This window comes from Phalacrocorax aristotelis, chromosome 9 (assembly GCF_949628215.1).
Source record: "Phalacrocorax aristotelis chromosome 9, bGulAri2.1, whole genome shotgun sequence".
NCBI lineage: Eukaryota > Metazoa > Chordata > Aves > Suliformes > Phalacrocoracidae > Phalacrocorax > Phalacrocorax aristotelis.
Genome location: NC_134284.1, coordinates 2,985,398 through 3,009,939, shown reverse-complemented (window position 1 = coordinate 3,009,939; position 24,542 = coordinate 2,985,398). Strand labels below are relative to the sequence as shown.

Sequence of the window (24,542 nt, the reverse complement as noted above, 5' to 3'; positions counted from 1 at the left end):
TCAAGTTTCCTAAGAGATATTAATGAACAATTTCCTGTCAAAATGTTAGATGTAATTGTGATGTGGCATCAAGAAGCTCGTTCTCTCAGCCTTTTGATTTTAAGGAATGAGTATATTCTTAATTAGGGGCGTATGATCTGTTATCTCTTCAAATTTTGTTTATATTTCATTCAGAATTACAGGGTTTAGCACCAGCTTTGCATAAGTGCACCATTACCAAATGATCCTTTGATTCTGTATTGATAGATTTTTACAACTTGAATCTACCATTAGAACATGAGAAAGAAAAAAAAAAAGGTGATTACCGAACACAGTTTGAATTCTTCTTTAATTATTTGTATGCATGTACATTCACAAGAGAATACCCATACGCAAGCACTGTAATACAAAAAATTAGGTCCTCAGCACACCCTTGGCACAATCTCATTTATTTATGCAGCACACATGGTCATAAACAGGCAGTGAGTGCCCAACTCCTCCTCTTCTTCTCAGCAACCTGGCTGATAAGAGAAATTCTTCTTTGTATGCCATTCATTCAGTATTTTCTTGATAAGAGATTTGATCACACAATGATGGCCTCTTCCCTTTCCCATGCCAGTATTGGCTATGGGATTCTGTATCCTGAGAGGGTCCAATTTTACTTCTTGAAAAGGTAACATGTAGATTCTTCCTCTGTATTCAGTGAAGAATTTTGCAATAGCTTCCTGTAAAGTTTAGTATTTTTTCCGCAGTTTTCTGCTCAGCACCAAGGGACTAAACCTTCATAATTGCCTGTCACCTTTATTCTCCTTTCAAACTGTCTCGTTCATGTTCAAAGACTCCAAATCTTCTGTTGACCTCTCACCTGGAAAATTCTCTCCTATTAAGTCCCTTCAAACAGAAGAAAACCCAAACCTTCTTGCTTCCTGTAATTGATATTCCTATGGAGGCAGGAAAGAGTTTTTCATTCTCTGCAAAATATGGTACTAGACTATATTTTTGTAAGCAAGTTTAGATATATATATCCCTTCAAATTTCATATCAAATTTATTTTTCTTCAGTAGAAGTGAAGTCACAGTTTTATATGCATCCTCCACCACCATTTTGTCAGATTTTCACTTTCAGTTACTGTAATCCTTCTCAACCTGACCCACACTGTTTGTAACATGCCTCAGTAGCCTTAAGATGATGGAGAAATACCTTATTTTTGCAAGAGGCAAAGGGTGGGTTTTTTTTCCACACAACTTAGCTATTGTCACTGACAGCTGCTGCAAATCTACAGAGAAGAGAAAACAACTATGGGATTAGTTCTGTTACAAAATACTCAAAACGCCAAGTAAAAGTTTCTGTTGTTTGGCTTTGGTGTGGTTTCATCTACCTAGTTATGATGCTGTCTTTAGAAGACACAAATATGTAAGAAATTCTGGCACCATTTATGAGACTTCTGTTGCATGATTTCTGCCAGAATTTTGATCTGTTGTTTCTCTCTCTCTCTCTTTGAAATCTTGGTAACCAAGGGTTCAAGACTGTGTCAGGTAGTGGTGAAGTTCACATCAATACTCTGTTCAACATTCCTATACCATCCAGCATGAGTGATGGATGCCTATCTTTTCAGTTTGAGAGCTTGCTTCTGTGCAAGCTATGAACGCCTGCAGAGCTCTAGAATGCTAGAGCTTGGAGAACAGAGAAACATATGCTACAGATTTTGGATTCACATCCTGGAGACCATTGCTCGGGGTGTTGGTCAATACCAATGCCCTGCTGTACCTCAACAAGCAGGGCAGTGCCAAGTGCCCCTTTATATGCAGGGAAGTGCTGTATCTGACGAATTGGAGTAAGCAGTACTGGATGCTTCTGGCCATGATCTACTTACTGGGGTTCTAAATAGCACTTTCCTGAAGTTGTGGTGTTTCTGGATAATTTATTTGAGATTTTGGTGGGTTGTTTGTTTGATTGTTGTTGTTGTTGTTTGTTTGTTTCAGAGAAATAGGGAAGATTAGGTCCTTCGAAAAGACTTCTCTCTTCCTTGATCTTTCTTAGAGAAAAAAGTGCATCTCTGCTACACAGTGGTGAAGGTGCAATTACTTTGCAAGGCATGGCAGCTTTAATATCCTACCTGTCAAATGTTTTCATTCCTCTACCATTCTGTAGCTCCGAAATCTAGAGCTACATGCAATGGCCTGGGGAAACATTATTTGATTGTCAAATACTTCCTTACAAGTTTTGTGATGGGAAGAACAGTTCTTTAGTTATTGTTCAGTTAAGAGACTCCAGAACCCTCCTTTATGGAAACAGCGATATTTCAGCTCACAAAGTCACCCACTGTGTGATTGTATATAAAGTAGTACTTGAACAATGAGGAAAGATGACCAATATGTAAACTAGTCTCCTTTAAGATAATTTTGTAAATATACTCATGCAAAAATGTCTTCCTAGTTTTCTCCATCACATTTCCATGGATTCTGAGATCCAGATAAACTCATAAGGCGATGTTTGCCTCTTCTTAAAGCTCTTCCTCAGCGGGTAGGAAGGAACAGAGCACATGTGTGCTCTGGATCCTGCCAAGTATAGAAAAACATGACTTTCCAATGATTTGGTATACCTGTACCAAGTACGTACAAAGAGCTGTCGCTAAACAACCTTGACAGTTGTGGCAGCACCACTTGTATAACATTATTGGTTTCTTTGTTGCCTATTCAGTGCCTTCAGAGCTACTCAGCTAACTGGGAAGTTGGGCAGCAAATTTTCACAGTCTCAGAGCTGAAGAAATACATTTTTCAGCAGAGAACTCAATGGGTTGCATCTTGGGCAAAGAAGCAGGGTAACTCACATTTAATTCCTACAGAAGTGCTGCAAGATTTTAATTACTCAAAATCATCAAGACTTGTTTTTGTGATACCTAAAAATTATGCTGGCTTTTTGTGAAATTGGGCATTTATTTAAATGGAAAAATTAGAAACCCACCAAAGGATCTCTGTTACTGCTTGAAGTTCATAATGATGTTCACGTCTGGTTCTGATAAGAATCCAATATATGTGTAGACAATAGCTAAATGAGTCAGAAGTTACTCATAAATGTCATTGCTCCTTTAGTTGCATTGTAATTTTTTATGATGTTGTCATTCCAGCTTGATTTTCTTGTCAGTAGCCTTTTCATGTGTGAATCCTTTAGTAAATAATGCTTAAGATAGTGAAGATCGTCTTGCCCTGACAGTGCGAATACAGAAAGAATGACATTTTTTGTTTCAGTAGGAAAATATTTGATAAGCATATATGTTTAATGAATTGCAGGAGAATAAAGGTACATTAAAATGTCTTCTCTGAATAACTTTTATGTGAGACTGATAAATTTGTAATAAACAGGTGTTCAGATAAAGTGATTAAAAAGTAATAGTAGAGTATATATGCAATTACTGTTTTCAGTACAATATTGAAGTAAGTTTAAAAATATTTAAAAGCACAACAGTTTTTTAAGTAATTATTGTGATAATTACTGACTTTCAATAGGTTATATTACACCAAGAAGGCCATATGGATGATGGTCTAACCTTACAAAGATGTCAGCATGAGGAATCCCAGGCTGCTCGAATCATTCGCAATACTACAAGCTTATTCAGCCAGTTTATAAGGTAGTTGTTACGTTCTTATATACAGTCCTTGTTTGTTTTTTAAAGTATTCTGAATGGTAAGAATTTCTCTAACAGAATCCTTATTTCCTGCTTTCAAGAATTTGTATTTAGAAGCTATTAGCAAAATATTTTACTGACTTAAGTGATTTTGATGAGTAATGCCATTAAATAGATAAAACAGCTTATTTAAGATCCTTTACATGCAATCTAATACCTTGAAGCCAGAAGCAAACTTGATCATAAGCCAGGTTGAGGAAAATATGCTAAATGATCGTAGTGTAACTCCCTTAGTAGGTATTCGACAGTAGTTAGGACTTCACAATATTCATAAAAAGGTTCTTATTTTTCTTGTTAGACCAAATATTATAGCTAACTATTCAAAATTGTCAAACTAATTGGAAGGAGTATTGATGCCTAATACTGTTAGATCAAAAATACAATGGGAAACCATAGCAGCCCCAACTCCATGCAAATAAACAATAGAAGGAAGTGCAAAATAGATCCCTACATGTCTGGGAGGAGAATACTAATTTATTGCCTTCAAAGTCTGGGCTGCAACATTTTACCTGTACCTTTTTAATCACCCATCATACTACTTCGTCCTACTTCTCTGTCACCCCTCTGATCACATCTGGAAGAGTTAAAGATCAGAGGAGAGGCAGTTTTCTCTGCTGATCTGTATGCAGTATAACAGATTATATGGAGCAAAAACAATTAGGGCAGAAGGCTGACTGTCATCTGAGAAGTTAAAAGGAACAACTTCTTAACTTATCTCTCTCAGCTAAATTGTTAGTGACCATTCCTAAATATCCTGTTTAAACCAAAACATTTACTTACAGTGGAATGGATTTATGAGTATCCAAAGTCAATAACAGCATCTCAGCAGAGAGACAGTGTCCATGTCTGATTTTAAGGAATAATTCAAGTTGTGATTCTAAGACTTCAGAACAGCATCAGTAGAATTGCCTTCTGAATAGTATTTATCTTCCAAACCTTTGCTGTGCTAGAGGGCAGAGCAGATAGTAATTATGCTTTGGTAAGAATTATAGGACATTGGGCTGTTCCACTAACTGTGTAATAGAACTCAAAAACTGATCTGGAAACAATGATGGCTATTTCTATAGATCAAAACACCGAAACCCTTGGATACCTGGGCATTGTGAAACATGCGATATATGTTTTATATGCAATATACACTATTTCTACCCTAAGCATGCAGTCAATACTACAAAGACTACTAGAAAGTCAGGGAAATAAAACAATTTAGTATGACACCAGACTTGCTCCGTCATAATCTTGATTTAACAAGAAGGTTATATGAAAAGCGGTACTTGCTAAGTAGTTGCCTAATATCCTTGCCACACATGTGGCAACTTAATGCCTTTCTTTTCATGGAAAAATACCGTCTTGGCCAATAGCAGAACAAATGTGTTGGACATTAATATAATTTAAAGCAGTTCATCTAAATTTGTATGTTGCTGACTGAAGAGCCTTTGCATCCTCAGAAGATGTTGAATCTTAATGAACCATTGACAAAGTGAGCATGAAAAGATACTGTATTTATCACGTTTCACCCCTAGTTTCATTTTCTGGATTCAAGCCTGTATTTTAACAATATTATTTATGAAACAGATTTTCTGAATCAAAACTTGACTTGCTTTCACCATATTAATGCACTTGCTTCAGCTTAAATTTTTCCAGTCCTCTTGAAGTCTAGGTTGTGCTTAAAAAGGTTTATTCTACTGCTTTATATAATCTAGCTTGTCAAGTTCAGAATGTTTTGTGTCACTTGTCAGTTTAGCTTAATTTTGACAGACCTTAGCTACCAATAAGTTTGAAAGTTTAAATGGAAATAGTTGTAAAGTGATTGTTCTGATGAGGGCTTTAGTATTCATATAGTGAAGGGAAGTGTCATGAAAACTGTCTTACGTGTGTGTTTGCATTTGACTCTTTGAATGATACCTTTAACTATGTTACTTTGAAAATATAGGGGATTTTGAAGGATAATTTTATTATGCTATTTCTTTTGTTACTTTTGTTCCTCTTCCCTCATTCTTTAAGGTAAATTACTCATGACGTTTATCTTATATTACTAAACTTACGAGTTAACAGCTCTTTAATAAGCAGCAAGACAAAAATCTTTAGTTCAGTGAAAGTTCCTTGTTTCCGTCACTATAGCTCTTCCATACAATAAGTTTTTGTCTGAAGTTTATTTTTTAATTTTAGGATTTTTAAGGTAAAATACAATTCTGTGTCAATGCGTACTAATTTATAATTGCTGAGATCAATATCTAAGAATACACAGTGCAATCGGTAAGGGTGTGTATAGTACTGAAGTGCTTGGCAGGAGTTTTAATTATGATGATCAAGTTGTCATCCTTGTATTACTGCCTAGTAGGTGAAAAAAATAAAGAAAAATTAGTGTATAATTAAGAACTTCCTTCCACAGAATGCAACATACTTCTTCAGGATCACGAGGGACTACACTACTCTTTTGTATTTCTTGTGCTGAGGATATAAAAACAGAGCCACCTCTGCCAGCAATCATCTCCTCCTAGATCATACTATGTATAATAGTGAGTCAGACCCTAAAAAATTGGGTTGTCACCCAAGATTGAGCGAATGCTTGAACAGGAAAGAGACATCATTTTACTGACAACTGAGATTCCTTGAAATTATTTTTAAATCCTACCCTTCTCCTATAAAGGCTTGATACAGAAGGCCTAATTAATGGTTAGGATTTCCTGTTACTTTTGTGTTTTTTGTCTAGAAGCTGGGTGGTGTACCTGGCTATTATACTGCTACTATTTAGTCCATCCGCACATTACACCTATATCATCAATAGATTTAAAGTGTCTAGACAAAATAAATTACTGTAAAAAACAACTTCGGTACATCTTTCATCTCTGTTTCATCTTTTTGCTGACTAAATTGTTTCTTCTGCTCATTTTATTCAGTTTTTAAAATTATTCTTTCTCTCAGTGCAGAAACGGAAACATGATTCCACTTCAGGAAGCTCTGAGCACTGGGCACCAAACAATAGGTGTTTGAATGATTTGCAGTTCAGCTCAGCTGTTCCTCATATACATATGTCATATGTATAACAAGGCTTAATTTAGGCGCCAACAGAAAACAGGCTGCTATGTAATACTGTAAATTACAGTGGGAAAATGAATAATGCTGCCAGTCTTATTTGCTATTGTTTTTTGTAGTGGAAACAACAGAATGCTATCACCCAGTGCCCTGCCTGTTGAGGAGATGGCTCAGACTCTACAAGACCTAATTACTTACTTCCAGCTTCCCGAAGAAGACCTGGAACATGAAGATAAGCAAAGCAAGCTTAGGTCACTCAAAAACAGACAAAATCTATTCAAAGAAGAGGTACAGAGAGAGGAATTGTTACACTATTTTAACTTTAAGTGGATCATTTCACAAACATTGAGAAAAACCTAAACACTGTCATCTGGTTGCATGCATATGATTTATAATGTAAAGTTCTGCAGCTGAAAGAGAGAGACTCTAATGGCATATGATAACTTGCAGTTACGTATTTTTCACTTCTACACTTGTCACAGGCCACAACCTCTCTCTCGTAATATTCAGTTTTAATACTTCTGAGCATCTTTCAACCAATGTCATTTCTAAAAGAAATATTGTGACAATGAATTTATTTTTCTCTCTATGAATAATAAAGGAGATAGCTGGCCTTGTTGAGAGGGCTTTAAACTAGATATGAAGGAGGAAGGGGGTAAAACCAGGCTTGCTAGGAATGAGCCTACGGGTGGCATACCTGTGTTGGAAAAGAGATCAGTAGATCAACTGAAGTGCATTTACAGCAATGCACGCACCATGGGCAATAAACAGGAGGAGCTGGAAGCCATTGTGCACCAGGAAAACTATGATGTGGTCGCCATCGCGGAAACATGGTGGGATGACTCACACAACTGGAGTGCTGCAGTGGATGGCTACAAGCTCTTTAGAAGGGACAGGCAAGGAAGGAGAGGTGGAGGGGTAGCCTTGTATGTTAGAGAGTGTTTTGACTGCCTAGAACTCAATGACTGTAATGATAAGGTTGAGTGCTTATGGGTAAGGATCAGGGGGAAGGCCAATAAGGGAGACATCCTGGTGGGAGTCTGTTATAGACCCCCCAGCCAGGATGAGAAGTCAGATGAAGTACTCTACAAGCAGTTGGCTGAAGTCTCACAATCTCTAGCCCTAGTTCTCTCGGGAGACTTCAACTTGCCATATATCTGCTGGAAGTACAACATAGCAGAGAGAAAGCAGTCTCGGAGGTTCCTGGAGTGTGTAGGAGATAACTTCCTGACGCAGCTGGTGAGCGAGCCAACCAGGGGAGGTGCCCCGCTGGACCTGCTGTTTACGAACAGAGAAGGCCTGGTGGGTGAGGTGGTGGTCGGAGGCTGTCTTGGGCTCAGCGACCATGACGTGATAGGGTTTTCGATTCTTGGAGAAGTAAGGAAGGGGGACAGCAAAACCATGACCCTGGACTTCAGAAGGGCAGACTTTGGATTGTTAATGAGTCTGATTAACAGAGTCCCTTGGGAGGCAGTCCTGAAGGGCAAAGGGGTCCAGGAAGGCTGGATGTTATTAAAGAAGGAAGTCTCAAAGGCACAGGAGCAGGCCATCCCCGTGTGCCGTAAGTCGAGCAGGCAGGGGAGACGACCGGCTTGGCTGAATAGTGAGCTTTGGCTGGAACTCAAAAAGAAAAAGGAGAGCTTACCGCCTTTGTAAGAAGGGGCAGCGACTCAGGAGGACTACAAGGGTGTTGTGAGGTTACGCAGGGAAAAGATTAGGAAGGCGAAGGCCCAGCTGGAACTTAAACTGGCCGCCACCGTTAAAGATAACAAAAAAAAGTTTTTATAAATACATCAGTGACAAAAGAGGGGCCAGGGAGAATCTCCCTCCTTTGTTGGATGCGGAAGGTAACCTTGCCATGAAAGATGAGGAGAAGGCTGAGGTACTTAATGCTTTCTTTGCCTCAGTCTTTAATAGTCAGACTGGTCACCCTCGGGGTTGTCAGGCCCCTGTGCTGGGAGATGGAGATGGTATGCAGAATGAAGTCCCAGTTGTTGAAGAGGTGGCAGTCACTGACCTGCTCCTTCACCTGGATGTTGACAAGTCCGTGGGGCCGGATGGGATCCACCCGAGGATGCTGAGGGAGCTGGCAGAGGAGCTTGCCAGGCCACTGTCCATCATTTATCAGCAGTCCTGGTCGACCAGGGAGGTCCCAGGTGACTGGGAACTAGCGAATGTGACGCCCCTGTACAAGAAGGGTTGGAAGGAGGATCCGGGGAACTACAGGCCTGTCAGCCTGACCTCGGTGCCAGGAAAGGTCATGGAGCAGATCATCCTGAATGCCATTACGCAGCACATGCGGGACACCCAGGGGATCGGGCTCAGCCAGCATGGGTTTATGAAAGGGAGGTCCTGCCTCACTAACCTGGTCTCCTTCTATGATAAGGTGACCTGCTTAGTGGATGAGGGAAAGGCTGTGGACATTGTCTACTTGGACTTTAGTAAGGCCTTTGACACAAGGCTGTCTCCCACAGCATTCTCCTGGAGAAGCTGGCCGCTCACGGCTTGGACAAGTGCACTCCGCGCTGGGTTAAAAACTGGCTGATGGCTGAGCCCAGAATGGTGGTGAATGGAGTCACATCCAGTTGGCAGCCGGTCACGAGTGGTGTTCCCCAGGGCTCAGTGTTGGGGCCGGTCCTGTTCAATGTCATCATTGATGATCTGGATGAGGGGATCGAGGGCACCCTCAGTAAGCTTGCAGATGACACCAAGCTGGGTGGGAGTGTTGATCTGCTGGAGGGCAGGAAGGCCCCACAGAGGGACCTGGACAGGCTGGATTGTTGGGCCAAGGCTAACTGTATTAGGTTTAACAAGGCCAAGTGCTGGGTCCTGGACTTGGGTCACAACAACCCCATGCAATGCTACAGGCTTGGGGAGGAGTTGCTGGAGAGCTGCCTGGAGGAAAAGGACCTGGGGGTGCTGGTCGACAGCTGCCTGAACAGAAGCCAGCAGTGTGCCCAGGTGGCCAAGAAGGCCAGTGGCATCCAGGCTTGTGTCAGGAATGGTGTGGCCAGCAGGAGCAGGGAGGTGATCGTGCCCCTGTACTGGGCACTGGTGAGGCCCCACCTCGAGTACTGTGTGCAGGTTTGGGCCCCTCACTGCAGGAAAGACACTGAGAGGCTGGAGCGTGTCCAGAGAAGGGCAACGAAGTTGGTGAAGAGTCTAGAGAACAGGTCTTATGAGGAGCAGCTGAGGGAGCTGGGGTTGTTTAGTCTGGTGAAGAGGAGGCTGAGGGGAGACCTTATCGCTCCCTGCAACTACCTGAAAGGAGGTTGTAGCGAGGAGGGGTCGGTCTCTTCTCCCTAGTAACAAGCGATAGGACGAGAGGAAATGGCCTCAAGCTGTGCCAGGGGAAGTTTAGGTTGGACATTAGGAAAAAATTTTTCACTGAAAGGTATGTCAGGCATTGGCACAGGCTGCCCAGGGCGGTGGTGCAGTCTCCATCCCTGGAGGTATTTAAAAAACATGTAGGTGCGGCACTTAGGCACATGGTTTAGTGTTGGACTTGGCTGTGCTAGGTTTATAGATGCACTCAATGATCTTAAAGGTCTTTTCCAACCTTAACGATTTTATGATTCTATGATATTTTTATATATATAAATACATATAAATAATAAAACTTGGGTCAACGATAGATGTTATTTCTGATGTCTTTTATGTCCACCAGGGTGTGAAACAGGGACTTTTTATCTCTAGAAAGTGAAGAATGCTAATTTTAGAGAAGGATATGTATTACATATCTGTAGAATTGCTTCTTTCTGACAATGGAATAATTACACTTCTCTATAAATAGGGAATATATTTTACAATGTTTTTAGATATGTTTGGATTGCTTGCACATTTTCAATACCATTTTAGTCGCCAATCAAACAGAACTTAAAAATCTTTTCTAGTATTTGAACTTGTTTGTTTTACAGATATTTTATTAGATAGTAAAATTTACGCCTTTTTTAATTAATAAAAATTCCTTTGTATATAAATTTAAAATGTTGGGGTTTTTTTCCCCCCTGTGTAAGGAAGACGTTATGTAAAAAGGAGGCTGTTCACAAAAAATATAAAAGCCTTATTTCCAGCTTTGTTTATTCCTTAGTTAAGTAAGAAACAGTATAGGATCATTCTCTAAAATGGATGATTCTGATGTAGAAAAATACATACTCAAATCTTGTAAGCACAACAGTTTGGTTTTTTTTAAATCTAAGGTGATGCAACTTTTAAAAGTGTACAGGAAAAAATCTTCTAAGAGGACAACCACAAATGGTTTTTCATGTACAGTTTGCTTTTCTCTCTGTCATATGCATTTAGGGAATGCTGGCACTAGTTTTGAATTGCATTGATCGCTTAAATGACTACAACAGTGCAGCTCATTTTGCAGGAATTGCAAGAGAAGAACATGGTACTGCATGGAAAGAAATTTTGAATCTCCTTTACAAATTGTTAGGTAAGTTCTTCAATAATTTACTAATGTAAAAAAACAGGTTATGTGTTCTTTATATTCTACTTGCTGCTTCACCACTAGAGAATACTTCGTGTGTTATTCATTTGATCATGTAAACTATCGAATTTCTTTCATATGCTTACTGATACTTACTACAGAGAACAGTTTATTGAGCAATGATACAGCAGAAAAATAAATCTCAGCTAGGAGAAAGATTGCTGCAGCATGCCAAATGCATATCTTTCTTTTTTTATTAAATGTAAATGTACCTGTGGTATGCAAATAGGTGTGAATTAATAATTTAAAAAGTCAATAAATTGGAAAACAGTCTTTATATATGAAGCTGAAGAGAAGCCTAAAAGTAACAGTCAGAACTTGTAGGTCTGCTGAATCCCTGTTTATCAGTTGAGGCTTAGATTTAAATGTTAATAAAAACAATTGCATAAAACAGATATTAAACTATTTTTTCCAATTTCAGTGCCATGTTTTCTAAAGCGACTGCTTCTGTGTTGTAGTAGGGCCAAAATTGTAGAGTAAGAGAAGTATTTACATGTGTATTTCTTTAAATTACTAATTTAATACCAGAATTGCATAACTCCTCATTTAGGAGAATCTTGTCTTCTGATGGAGTTTAAATACATTCTAATTTCATTACAAAGAAGGTTAATCCCAAAGCATAGTAAAATATGGAAGTCGAGACTTAGGACAAGAATAAAACAAAATGGGGGTGTGCTTTGAAGCATGAGGTTATTCACATAGCACAGATATGCAGGTCCTTCTAGTGAAACCTTCTCAGTGCTTTAGAAAGTAATGAGATACCATTGCCTGCATTTTACTACAGTCTTATGAGTTTAAAGAAAAGTAGGAGTTAAAAAGCTTCTTTAGTGCTATGTAGGCCTTTTCAGACTTTGTCTTGATTTTCTTCTGCAGGTACATCTTGAACACCCTTGCTGTGATGTAATAAATATTAAGTTAATGCTTCATAATAAAAACCCTTTACAATTGTATACAAAAGGCTGCTTTGTTGTTGTTTATCTATGGTCAGTAATAACTTCTGGAAGAAAGAATATCAGTATTGCTTGAAATACTTGATTGCTGATTAACTTTTCAAGTGCAATCAAATAACATAGTGTTCTGCACCACTAAAGACTAAAAGCTATCCATTCACGTTTTAATCACGTTTAATCCATAACATGTTTTAATCAAAAAGTAGAACTAAAGAGCGGTACAGCCAGCCTGCACTTGAGCTTAAATCTCTGCATACGATCTTCCCACTCCTTAGTAGGAAGAAGTAGAAAAAGAAGTGTTTCAGCCTCTTGATCATGACAGTGCTTAACATTTGCACCAAAAAATGGTGATGGATAATTTTTATTTAAATTTAACAATAAAATAAAACATAAATTTTTTTTAAAAAGTAAACCCCGTATTTTCTGATGAAATTCTTGTTTATCCAGTAGACCCCTGTCAACTTCAAAAACTACATGCTCTTTAGAAGTTATGTCAGTTGCTGATATTCAAATTACCATAACATATGTGTATTTAGGATTTGTCTGTTTATTATTTTGTGAAGTTGTTATAAAAACTGTGTTAAAATATATATGAATTCCTTTGGTGATTTAAAATGGAAATCCTCTGTTATAAAATTATGCCTTGTGGGTTTTTTCCAGCTGCTCTCATTCGTGGCAACAGAAACAATTGTACTCAGTTTTCCAGTAATCTCGATTGGTTAATAAGTAAATTGGACAGATTAGAATCTTCCTCAGGTGAGACTCACTTTTATCAATGTAAGTTAACTATCCGTACGCCATACACGGCTGTCTTATATGATAAAAATCAGAGCAGTTTTCCTTGAAAACAGTACGTATTAGAAAACAAATACAGTGCCTTTGTTTGTTTTTTAATTGAGCAGTGTTACATTTAAACAGACATTTTTGTGGCATTTTCTTGTTCCATACATTTGATATGTGCAATACAACATCCAATCACTGTTGAACGTGACTTCAGTGAATTAATAGATTGGGTCAGACGGTATCAAGACCACTGTCCCATTGCTATTGAATAACACCTGAGCTGTTTGTGGGCACAAGTACAAATAACGTAATATATGTAGAGAGGGTTTTTTTTATACTGTCGGGTTTTATACTATGGGGTGTTCAACAAAATATCAAAGTATTAACCTTTATATCTCTCACTGAAAAGGAGGAAAAAAACTTGCATTTCTCTCAAGTGGTTTTAAAATTGTTATTTTCAAAAGAAAACAAATTAACAGCTTCATAATGCATTTCTGTCTAATGTGGTTCACATAGTCATATCAAAACTCTTTTAAAGTGTTTTCTCTTTTTAGGCTGGAGAAAAGATAGCATCTCTTAAGACACTGTTATTTACTGAGCTTTTAGACTGTGTTCAGTTGCGCAGATGATTTAATGACAATGTTATTTCTGTGGCTTTCATACAGGTATTTTGGAAGTGTTGCACTGCATCTTGATTGAAAGCCCAGAAGCTTTAAATATAATAGCTGAGGAGCACATCAAATCCATTATTTCACTGTTGGATAAACACGGGCGCAATTACAAGGTATGTTTGGAAAAACTACAGATGTGTTGATAATCTTACAATGATTTGTGGAGAAAAAAAAGAGAAATGTCTACATGGAAAGATGTGATTCTAGCACCTTTAAAGGAATAAAATATCCTTGAACTACATCTGCAAAATTGCTCTGTTGAGATTAAAAGAAATGTATATAATTGCTTTTCAGTTTCAAATACAGCAAATATGTATGACAAGAAATATCGATAAGTCAGAACTTCAGATTTGCAAAGAAAATGATGCATTCTGGTGGCTGTAAGCACATGGACAGAGTAGCTTGTTTTGTGATGCAGGGCTCTGCAGCAGCAATGAACTACCATTGCTGTATCTGCAGAAAGACAGAACTAAATCCTGCAAAGTCATTCCTAACTTAAGCAATAATAATAGTAGCAGAAAATAACAAAATAAAATAAGAAATCAGAAAAATAATCCAAATATCTGAAAACACAGGTGTTCAGAAGAAAGAAAACCCCACTGAGTTATACCAGAAGAAATAATGGTGGAAATTAATTTAGACATCAATGTGCAATTTATTATGACAGAAGAAGTTGAACACAGTTTCTGGCTGCGATCAGGATGACTTCACAACACAGAGGAGGATATAGTTTTATATGTGATTTTCTGATGTGAGTTTCCTTCCTCAATTAAAATTTCATTTCAAAGACTGATAACCTGGAGGAAGAACAAAGAAAGCTTTAGTGAGCTGAAATTACTGATTTACACCAGATGGTAATACAGAGAACCTAACCAACCACAGATATGAAGGAGAGAAGTATTTTTAAGTATGGTTAAGGAGTATGAACTGATATGTGCAGGCATAAGAAAAAAAGTTGAAATTACCGTGGTAACTTTAGCTTACTATTTTTAGCTGTTAGCAAGGTTATTGTGCTGTGCCAGTCACCTGTAAAGAAAACCTTTCAGCTGGAGCATCTTAATGGAGACCTCATAGCAAGAACTTAAAGCAGAAAAGTAAAATATGGTATGCAGGAGAAGAATTAGACTAACAGATTTGTGCATTTCCATTTATAATGTCTTTGACTAAACATAGGTAAGTAATGAAGTAGTGTGAAGTAATGAATTTATTTGTTACTCCAGAAACAGTGTATCTTGTTCTCCTGCTAAATTGGAAATCCTATTGTGATTTAGGAAATAAGAAACAATAATATTATTAAACAAAATTGTCCTGGAAATTATTGACTTGAAGGATTTTTTAAAATGAAAAGCCGTGAGTCAGAAATACAGTCAGCAAGTGCATAGAGATTATTTAAACAGTTTATATGTGAATCCTGAGTTACTGGTAAACATTAATATTATTTAAGACACTTTGCAGCTGAGTATTGGTCAGAATTTCTGCAGTTGAGTTACTACCTCTATCCTTCTGCTAGAGGTTTCTGCCCAATAACAGAGATGGTAGAAAGGAAAAAGCATAGGCTTGGGACATAGCAACATTCACAGTGTATTAGCTGAAACTGCTGTTGAGGGTCGTTTTATGCTAATGCACTAGGCAGAGAACAGGAGTGCCTAAAATGTTCTGTTCTGCTGCTTCTTGTGTTGTACAAGTTTTCAAAATAGTAATCAAACATGTGAAGATGGTTCTTTGTCTTGGAGATGGTCTGTAAGAGTTTAGACCATTTGCGCTCATTGTTCAATGATTGCTTGTCAGAGTTCAAGTGCATCTTTACAGAGCAGGGGCACAGGCTGCCCAGGGAGGCTGTGGGGTCCCTTCCCTGGAGACATTCACCCCCCGCCTGGACGCGGCCCTGTGCCCCTGCTCTGGGGGTGCCTGCTCCAGCAGGGGGGTTGGACAAGGTGATCTCCAGAGGTGCCTTCCAACCCCCGCCATTCTGTGATTCTGTGATCCTCTGTTTTTTTTGCAAAAGTGTGCAGGTTTGTCCATCAGCATTAAACAACACTATGTTACTGTGTTCTCTCTTCCAAAACGTTTTGCTCCAGTAATCTGTGGGAGAATTATGTCAATCTCTTACTTTTCAGACTGTGACCAAAGAAAAGAAAGCTGAAATTTTAGAATAAGATCTTTCTGAAACTTTGTTTTGCTTTATAGTGAATTCTTTTAAATGTTTTTCATTTTAAAAATAATTGTTTGCTTCTTGTATTGAAAACATGCTTTCAGAACAGATTCATAAGCAGTCTGGGAATTGCAGTTGAGAATTGTCCCCTAATTGGGATCAGAAAGATTTTTGGGCTGATAAGGAATCTCAAAGGAAGGCCTTTTGAGGCATTTTGCAAACCCAGTGTTCTGAATTTGTGTTCCACAAATGTTTTATATCCACTCTCAGTAGCACAGACTATACTTGGTCTGTAGATGTGAAACGTATTTGGAAAACAATAATGACAATGTGTATTATATTCTTTCCTTTAGGTCAGTTCTGAATGTAAATTAAGCTAACAGCTGAATAATAGTAGATGCAGCTGCCTTTCCCTGACTTTCTTCTGATTATTTTTTTTAAGGTTCTTGATGTGCTTTGCTCTCTCTGTGTCTGTAATGGAGTTGCAGTTCGTGCCAATCAAAATTTGATCTGTGACAATCTACTGCCTAGAAGAGACTTACTCTTACAAACACGTTTGATTAATGATGTGACAAGGTATAGTGACATATTTTATTGTTATATTAGGAAAAAATGGAACTGAGACATCTTCAATAATTAATTGAACAAAATGCTGTAACCTTAGAGACGTTCCACAGCTTTCAATATTGCGACATAAGCTTTAGGAAGTGTTTATGTATTAACTTCTGAAAAACATATTTTTACTAACAATACGGCAATTTTAATGGAACCTGTGCTCAAATAGAAGTTGCTAATTAACAGTAAGATCTTTTCTGAAATGGAGAGTTGCTTGTTTCTCATTAAAAACAGAGCAAGGCTTTACCTAATAATTATTATGGAGTATGTAAATATACTGTGAAGTACTTTGGTGTTTTAAGAGGGATTTGATTTCCTGGCAACCTCACTCCTGTTTTTTTGATTTTAGGACATGATCTTGTTATTCCTTTTTTGACTATAAGTTTTTCAAAGCATGGAACCTATACCTTAGAAGAAGATGAATCTACAGGAGCTTTATAAAATCATAAAATGGATCACTATTTTAAATATTATAAGTAAAGTGTGGATACCTATACTCTTATTGTATTTGCAAAGTGAATTTTACTATTATACAGCAATATAATTCATATGTCATGCTTTATGTTTGCACTAAATGGCTTACATTCTCTTTCTTAGCATAAGGCCGAACATATTTTTGGGTGTTGCTGAGGGCTCTGCACAATACAAGAAGTGGTACTTTGAGTTAATAATTGATCAGGTTGATCCATTCTTGACGGCAGAACCCACCCATTTACGAGTTGGATGGGCCTCTACTTCAGGTTACGCCCCCTATCCTGGAGGTGGAGAAGGATGGGGAGGCAATGGTGTCGGTGATGATCTGTACTCTTATGGTTTTGATGGCCTTCATCTGTGGTCTGGTAAGTGCTTTGTTCACTTCCACTTACTCTCACATAGGAGTTACATACCTTTACCTTCTGAACCTGTGTGTAAATAGCATGATATTTTATAGTGAGCAGCATTCAGAACACCAGGATACCATGAAGTTATTTAGAATTTCAGATCAGACTTATTGTCTGAGGTTTTATTCAATATTGAATTACACCAATTAGGCTTTTTAGCAGATAGCTTCTATTTTCATGATTTTGATTAAAAATGGCATTTTCCAGATCTAGATCAATACTGACTGAAGCCTATCTGTTCAAAATCAGTGGATGTATTGATCTTAGACAAATTCATTGTATATGGATCTACATTTGCTTTATTCCTTCACTTTGTATCTACAGTTGAAGTAAAATGACATTATTATCCTCACACCTATTGATAGATTTAATAAATTGAATTTAAATTTTGATGAATAGTCTCATAAAAGACAATTTTGGCAATTAGAAATAAGAATTGCTATACTATTACCAACTTTGGTTGTTTTCAGAACATAAACTTCTGTGGTGTAATATCAAACTGAAAGCCTGTAGTTGCTATGCTGTTTGAAAAAATATTTTTCATATTTCTCTAATGTAGGCTTAGCAGAAAAAAACAGAGTTTTTCTAGGAATGCTTCTGCATGTGTGTGGTAATACAGGAGACTCTCAATTAGTACTGCAGTGAAGTGGTTACACTTGCAGTTTATAAAGAAGGGAGTTAATGGATACCCACAAACGCATATTTTGTGGTGGCTTAAGAATCAGTGATGGGAAACTTGCGGACTTATTAGCCATTCTTTGTTCAAGCAAACTGAAGATGTTAGTGGGCTGAGTTAATGAAAAAGCAGGAGTCACTGCCCATGCAGTCAGACAGATTTGAGTAATACTCTAGAAGACTAAAAGGAGTTTGCAGGAGGGCTCGTATGAAGTGTTGCAGTTCAAATATTTTTTGTAATAATGAGTGTGTTATAAAGAATAACCACTGAGGAAAAAGGAGAAAACAGAACAATATGATTAGGGTTGGAGAGGAATTAGTGAGAACCCTCTGGGGTGCATAGTTAGCTGAAAAGTGGCTTTGGAGCTATGAGCAAGGCTGTTGGGTTGTTGTGTGGTCATCCCTCCCCCAGTACTATATCCAGGGAAAGAGAACTAGGATATCCTTTTTGTAAACAGGTTTGTCACCGCAGAATACCTTTTGACCATGCCAGTGTATGTTCCTGTAGAAACAACCAGCAAAGTGCTATTGACTAGTTGTAAGAATCAAATGGCAACACAGGGAATGCCAATGGTTGTGCTTTCTTGAAGTTCCTAAATACTCTTTAACGAGAACAACTCAGGGAATGAATAATGCATAAGGCTATAAATTAAGAAAATATTTAGGTAATTAGTTGTATACCCTTAATTAAATCATCTGTTATCTTTGTGACATCATTCTTAATTGAACTATCAGTAAGTAATGAAAGGAGAAAGAAAAGCAGCGGGAAGCGAAACAGTTGATAAAATTTCTAGAAGATTTTACATATATGTTCCACTTACATAAATACTTAAAACAGAGCTCTGGCATTTAGCTGTTGCACCTAAAATGTATAACAGTCTAGTTAACTGGTAAAGGTCTTTCATTCATATAGAAGATTTTATTAAGAATATAGATGAAACCAGAGGATCGCCTTTTATTAACATTGTATTAATATGGTCTAAAATTTTGTTTTCTCTGGCTTATACTTTTGTTAATCATAAATTGACAGCAAATTTTATGGGCTGGGGCTCTACCTCTAGTTAAAATTGAGTTGAAAATTGAGTTCTTTTTCTAGAAAGAAACATGGACCTTTTTTTTTAAAGTTAGACAATTTGGACCACCTTTTCTCTGAAATGTTTGAACCTTGAGTTGGGAATGTAATGTTTTGTTGTAAAGGACATTTTATAACAATTTGTTTCACCAGAAATTTAGCTTTCTATGTTTCCTGTAAAAGACTTCTTAAAATTTATTTATAAACACTTAGAGAAATATTCAGTATCAGCAAACTGTACATATTGGTCTTAATTTAACAATTTTGTTTCTTGAGTGTGTAGCCATCCATGAGGATTCAGAAATTTTGGGGAAATAATAGACATTATTTCAGTCCTTGTGTGTACAGTCTTTAATTATGAAGTAGCATGTTATTTTTCCTTCCAGATCTCTCTTGCATACAGTAAATGACAGTTATTTTTTAGCTTGTTCAGTTTGTGGCTTGTGCTTTATTTACTGTACGCTATTCAAAGTATGTAGGCAAAATCATTAATTTCGCCATTGCTCAGAAAAGAAGAATGTGGGGCCATGCAATTAAAAGGTGTGTTGTAAATACAGTGTACGTAAATATGGTGAATTTGATTTTATGGCCTTAATTCTAACATTTCCCAATTTTCAATTACATTAGCAGTGTTTTAGTATAGGATTTTGTATATAAAGTATCTGTGTGCACACACATAATTCAATTTTTTTTTTTCAGTTCTACTGGACAATTCTGAAATGACAGAAATAATGATTTTTGGGAGTAGGCTGGGAGACATCAGTAACATATACTGTTAGAAATGGCTGAATAAATCATTAATACAAATTAAACAATAACTGAACCTCAGAAATAGAGTGCTGGAATGTCTCTTAAATCTTGTCTCCTGCAGGAAAGGAAAACTCAGGGTTCTTAAACTGTCCTGAACAGTTGACATGACTTGTTCTTAAGAAGTTCCAAACACAGTAATTCGGAATAGCGCTTAACTGCTTAATTAGATTTACTTTACAGTTAAAACAAAATGTTTTCAAGGGGATTGTTTTGAAAGGAGTTCTGAAGAGATATTCCTTGGCTAAAAATATACTCAGATACTCAAATGTGACTGAAAAACTGCAGTTACCTGTAAATGTGTGTAGCTAGATTACTTCAGATGCAGTTGTCTGTAAGTGTATAGTTAGATTACTTCAGATATATTATCTCTAGTTAATTGTTATTATAATTGCTGAGCTCTGTGCTTGGCTGTAAGGTTCCACCTTTCCAAGTAGGGAAAATGAAGATCCTTTTGTTTAGTGTATGGCTGTGGTTGATAAAGAAAACCTGGTCCATTAAATTCTTGATCCATTTTATATTAACTCGGTATACCATTCTGCCTCTTGATACTGTAAACCTGGATATTGGTCATAATCACAGCTCCAGAATCATAGAATGGTCTGGGTTGGAACAGGCCTTGAAAGATAATCTAGTCCAACCCCCCAGCCATGGGCAGGGACACCTTCCACTAGATCAGGTTGCCCAGAGCCCAATTGGACCTGGCCTTGAACACTTCCAGGGATGGGGCATCTACAGCTTCTCTGGGCAACCTGTTCCAGTGCCTCGCCACTGAATATTCAGAGATTTGTGAATCTGGTGCTTCACAAATAACTGAAGCAAAAAAAAAAGTTGGGTATATCAATGTTAGCTTTATAAAGAGGGCATCGTTTACTCTGCCTCAGTACTCTTGCATCAGGCTAGAGTGTGAACTTGTGAGACTTCAGTTGATCATGTTCTGTCTTGCAAAGTGTCAGAGGTTTCAAGTGATTTGCTCAGTTTGTTAACTTCTCTGCCACATATCAGTCTGCAGAATGTTGACTCACTGTCTCTAAAAGCAGAACCGTTCATAAAACAGGTGAAGGCAAGATAATGTCTTAATGATGACAAACAAAAAACTTGATGGTGTTTTTGAGGAAATAATTCCATTGATAAAACTGTATGAGTCTGCTTAAAGCTTCTGATTACTTTTATCTTTCTGATTACTTTTATCCTAGGTCGAGTACCCAGAGCTGTAGCATCTGTCAATCAGCACTTATTAGCATCTGATGATGTGGTTAGCTGCTGCTTGGATTTAGGTGTACCCAGCATTTCATTCCGCATTAATGGACAGCCTGTACAAGGAATGTTTGAGAACTTCAGTACAGAAGGGTTTTTCTTCCCTGTTGTAAGCTTATCAGCAGGTGTAAAGTAAGTACAACTTAATTTTAATTGTTTTCTTTGCTGTCTTGTCACACAAAGTATTGCCAAAGTCATGTATGATTTGTTCTGTTTTGTTGTTCCACTCTGCCCTACCTGCAGCTGGAGGGAGAGGGGCAGGAAAGTACTGATTTGTTTAGTGATGATTTCACATAAGGGTGAAAAGTGAGCTTGTTCAAAAAAAAGGAGAGCTTACCACCTTTGTAAGAAGGGGCAGCGACTCAGGAGGACTATAAGGGTGTTGTGAGGTTACGCAGGGAAAAGATTAGGAAGGCGAAGGCCCAGCTGGAACTTAAACTGGCCGCCACCGTTAAAGATAACAAAAAAAAGTTTTTATAAATACATCAGTGACAAAAGAGGGGCCAGGGAGAATCTCCCTCCTTTGTTGGATGCGGAAGGTAACCTTGCCATGAAAGATGAGGAGAAGGCTGAGGTACTTAATGCTTTCTTTGCCTCAGTCTTTAATAGTCAGACTGGTCACCCTCGGGGTTGTCAGGCCCCTGTGCTGGGAGATGGAGATGGTATGCAGAATGAAGTCCCAGTTGTTGAAGAGGTGGCAGTCACTGACCTGCTCCTTCACCTGGATGTTGACAAGTCCGTGGGGCCGGATGGGATCCACCCGAGGATGCTGAGGGAGCTGGCAGAGGAGCTTGCCAGGCCACTGTCCATCATTTATCAGCAGTCCTGGTCGACCAGGGAGGTCCCAGGTGACTGGGAACTAGCGAATGTGACGCCCCTGTACAAGAAGGGTTGGAAGGAGGATCCGGGGAACTACAGGCCTGTCAGCCTGACCTCGGTGCCAGGAAAGGTCATGGAGCAGATCATCCTGAATGCCATTACGCAGCACATGCGGGACACCCAGGGGATCGGGCTCAGCCAGCATGGGTTTATGAAAGGGAGGTCCTGCCTCACTAACCTGGTCTCCTTCTATGATAAGGTGACCTGCTTAGTGGATGAGGGAAAGGCTGTGGACATTGTCTACTTGGACTTTAGTAAGGCCTTTGACACAAGGCTGTCTCCCACAGCATTCTCCTGGAGAAGCTGGCCGCTCACGGCTTGGACAAGTGCACTCCGCGCTGGGTTAAAAACTGGCTGATGGCTGAGCCCAGAATGGTGGTGAATGGAGTCACATCCAGTTGGCAGCCGGTCACGAGTGGTGTTCCCCAGGGCTCAGTGTTGGGGCCGGTCCTGTTCAATGTCATCATTGATGATCTGGATGAGGGGATCGAGGGCACCCTCAGTAAGCTTGCAGATGACACCAAGCTGGGTGGGAGTGTCGATCTTTACTGAAAGAATGGTTCAGCATTGGAACAGGCTGCCCAGAGACGCGGTAGAGCCTCCATCCCTTCACTGTTCAAAAAACCATGTAGACATACGTGGGGCTTCGGCCTGTTGTTTAGGAGGTGTGGTAGTGTTGGTTTGACTGTTGGACTTGATGATCCTAGAGGTCTTTTCCAACCTGAATGTTCCTATGAATTAAGAAGCCTGGGAAGGGCTTAATAAATCAAAATTCTCTTATTCTCTGGAAGTGACCCTACCACGTAGCTGCATCAGTAGAAGAGGTTTCAAAAATGTTCGCTACTTTTTTTTCTGCAAGAAATCTGCCTACACTGGTGTAATTATTTTTCTTCATTTTATTCAGTGTTGTTTGTGTATTTTGTGGGAGCTTTTTCCCTTGTAGTTAATAGTAGCTGATGGCAGTAGCAGGTTATATGTAATCTTCTTCATCCGTTAACACCAAAGAAATGTTATTATATGGGAATCCTGAGTTCCTGAGTGGAGGGTGTTCTGCACTAGGCACAAACTCTTATGTTTCTGCTTCTGTTGTGGCTTATCTGCTTTTCCTCTGCTTTCTGTGACTTTCTCAGTCTCTCATTCTCGGTCTGCTTCATTGTTCCATCATCAGTGTCATGGCTTCAGCTGGGCTAGAGTTAATTTTCTTCCCTGCAGCTGTCACAGTGCTGTGCTTTGGACTTAGTATGAAAACAATGTTGAGATAACACACTGATGTTTTGTGTTGCTGGGCAGTGCTTGTGCTAGTCACACACTTTTCCAGCTTCCCAGGCTCTGCCAGGGGCACAAGAAGCCGGGAGGGAGGGGGCACAGCTAAGAGAGCGGATTCAAACTGGCCACAGGGATATTCCCTATCATGTCATGCCATGCCCAGTGTGTTACTGGGAGGGGCTGGCCGGGGGAGGGAGGCAGCGATCGTGGCTCTGGGAGTGACAGCATCGGTCGGCGGGTCGTGAGCGGTTGTATCATTTATGTTTCTGGTTTTTTCCTTTTTTTTCCCTTTTCCATTTTCTTATATTATCATTATTGTTACTATCATAATCATTATAATTATTATTCTTTTCATTGTAATTGTTAAACTGTTCTTATCTCAACCCACAAGTTGGGTTTTTTTTGTGTGTGTGTGCTTTTGCTCTTCCAATTCTCTCCCCCGTCCCACAGGGGTGGGGGGAGTGAGTGAGCGGCGGCATGGTGTTTAGTTGCTGACTGAGGATGAACCATGACAATCAGTTTTTCCTCTCTAAACCCTTGTTAGCACCTGCTTACCTGCACTGTCTCTTATTCTGTTTTTTACTTTAGGCATTTTCTCCCTATCTATCCATTTTTTTACCTCCTTCTACAATGCTACTATGAGCTCTACTTGTAATACCATAATATGGCCATTCCAATAATCAAGGAATTTAAATAGCACCGCTGTATTGAGAATTCATTTTCTTCTATTTTCTTTTCTTCTATTCAGATTCATTTAACCTCTTAAATAATGTGTAAACGTGGAGATAAAGAAATGAAATATGGGATGAACTTTAAATGAGCCATCCAGCGAGTTTTTAGGGAAGTTAGGGGTCTGGATTTGTTGGCATGAAAAGCAGTATCTTAAAAGTAAATGCCCGATGCTTTTAGTAATTAAACATGAGGTACATTAAATACTGTTATCATGGGGGTAATGTCTTTCACAGACAGCCTTTGTAGTCAGAAGACGACTGTTTAGCATAGTCTTGTCATTCAGGCTACGAAAACTAAGTATAGCTGCTAGCAAATTGCTAGAATGATAGATGTAGCTCCCTGTGTACAGCCCCACTCCAAAATGAAGCATAAGGAGTAGTAATTAACCTAACTCAATCTGTTTAACTATTTCTAGCTGTCTTTTAGGAGTTATTTTGCTTTGTATTTTATTTTCAGGAGGGTTCGTTTTAAGGTTAAAGTCAGACAAATTAAAACAAGTTTTTAAAATCGAAAGATCTAAACATTTCTTTTAAAATAAGAGAAAAAGCCACAGCTTCTTGGAGTGTTCAGGTTTTTAAAAGACCATGCACAGCATTAGGAGAATATGGCC

The 24,542-nt window shown here is 38.6% G+C and overlaps 1 protein-coding gene across 1 annotated transcript in view; it reads left to right on the top strand.

The window, feature by feature from the left end:
* RYR3 (ryanodine receptor 3) overlaps window positions 1-24,542 on the top strand; it is a 254,437-nt gene that overhangs the window by 87,404 nt on the left and 142,491 nt on the right. Inside the window, exons 12-19 of the mRNA XM_075103206.1 lie at window positions 3,486-3,607; window positions 6,820-6,988; window positions 11,003-11,138; window positions 12,803-12,898; window positions 13,591-13,709; window positions 16,191-16,324; window positions 16,961-17,202; window positions 20,995-21,187. Coding sequence (XP_074959307.1) covers window positions 3,486-3,607; window positions 6,820-6,988; window positions 11,003-11,138; window positions 12,803-12,898; window positions 13,591-13,709; window positions 16,191-16,324; window positions 16,961-17,202; window positions 20,995-21,187 — 1,211 coding nt within the window. The remainder of the gene's footprint in view (window positions 1-3,485; window positions 3,608-6,819; window positions 6,989-11,002; window positions 11,139-12,802; window positions 12,899-13,590; window positions 13,710-16,190; window positions 16,325-16,960; window positions 17,203-20,994; window positions 21,188-24,542) is intronic.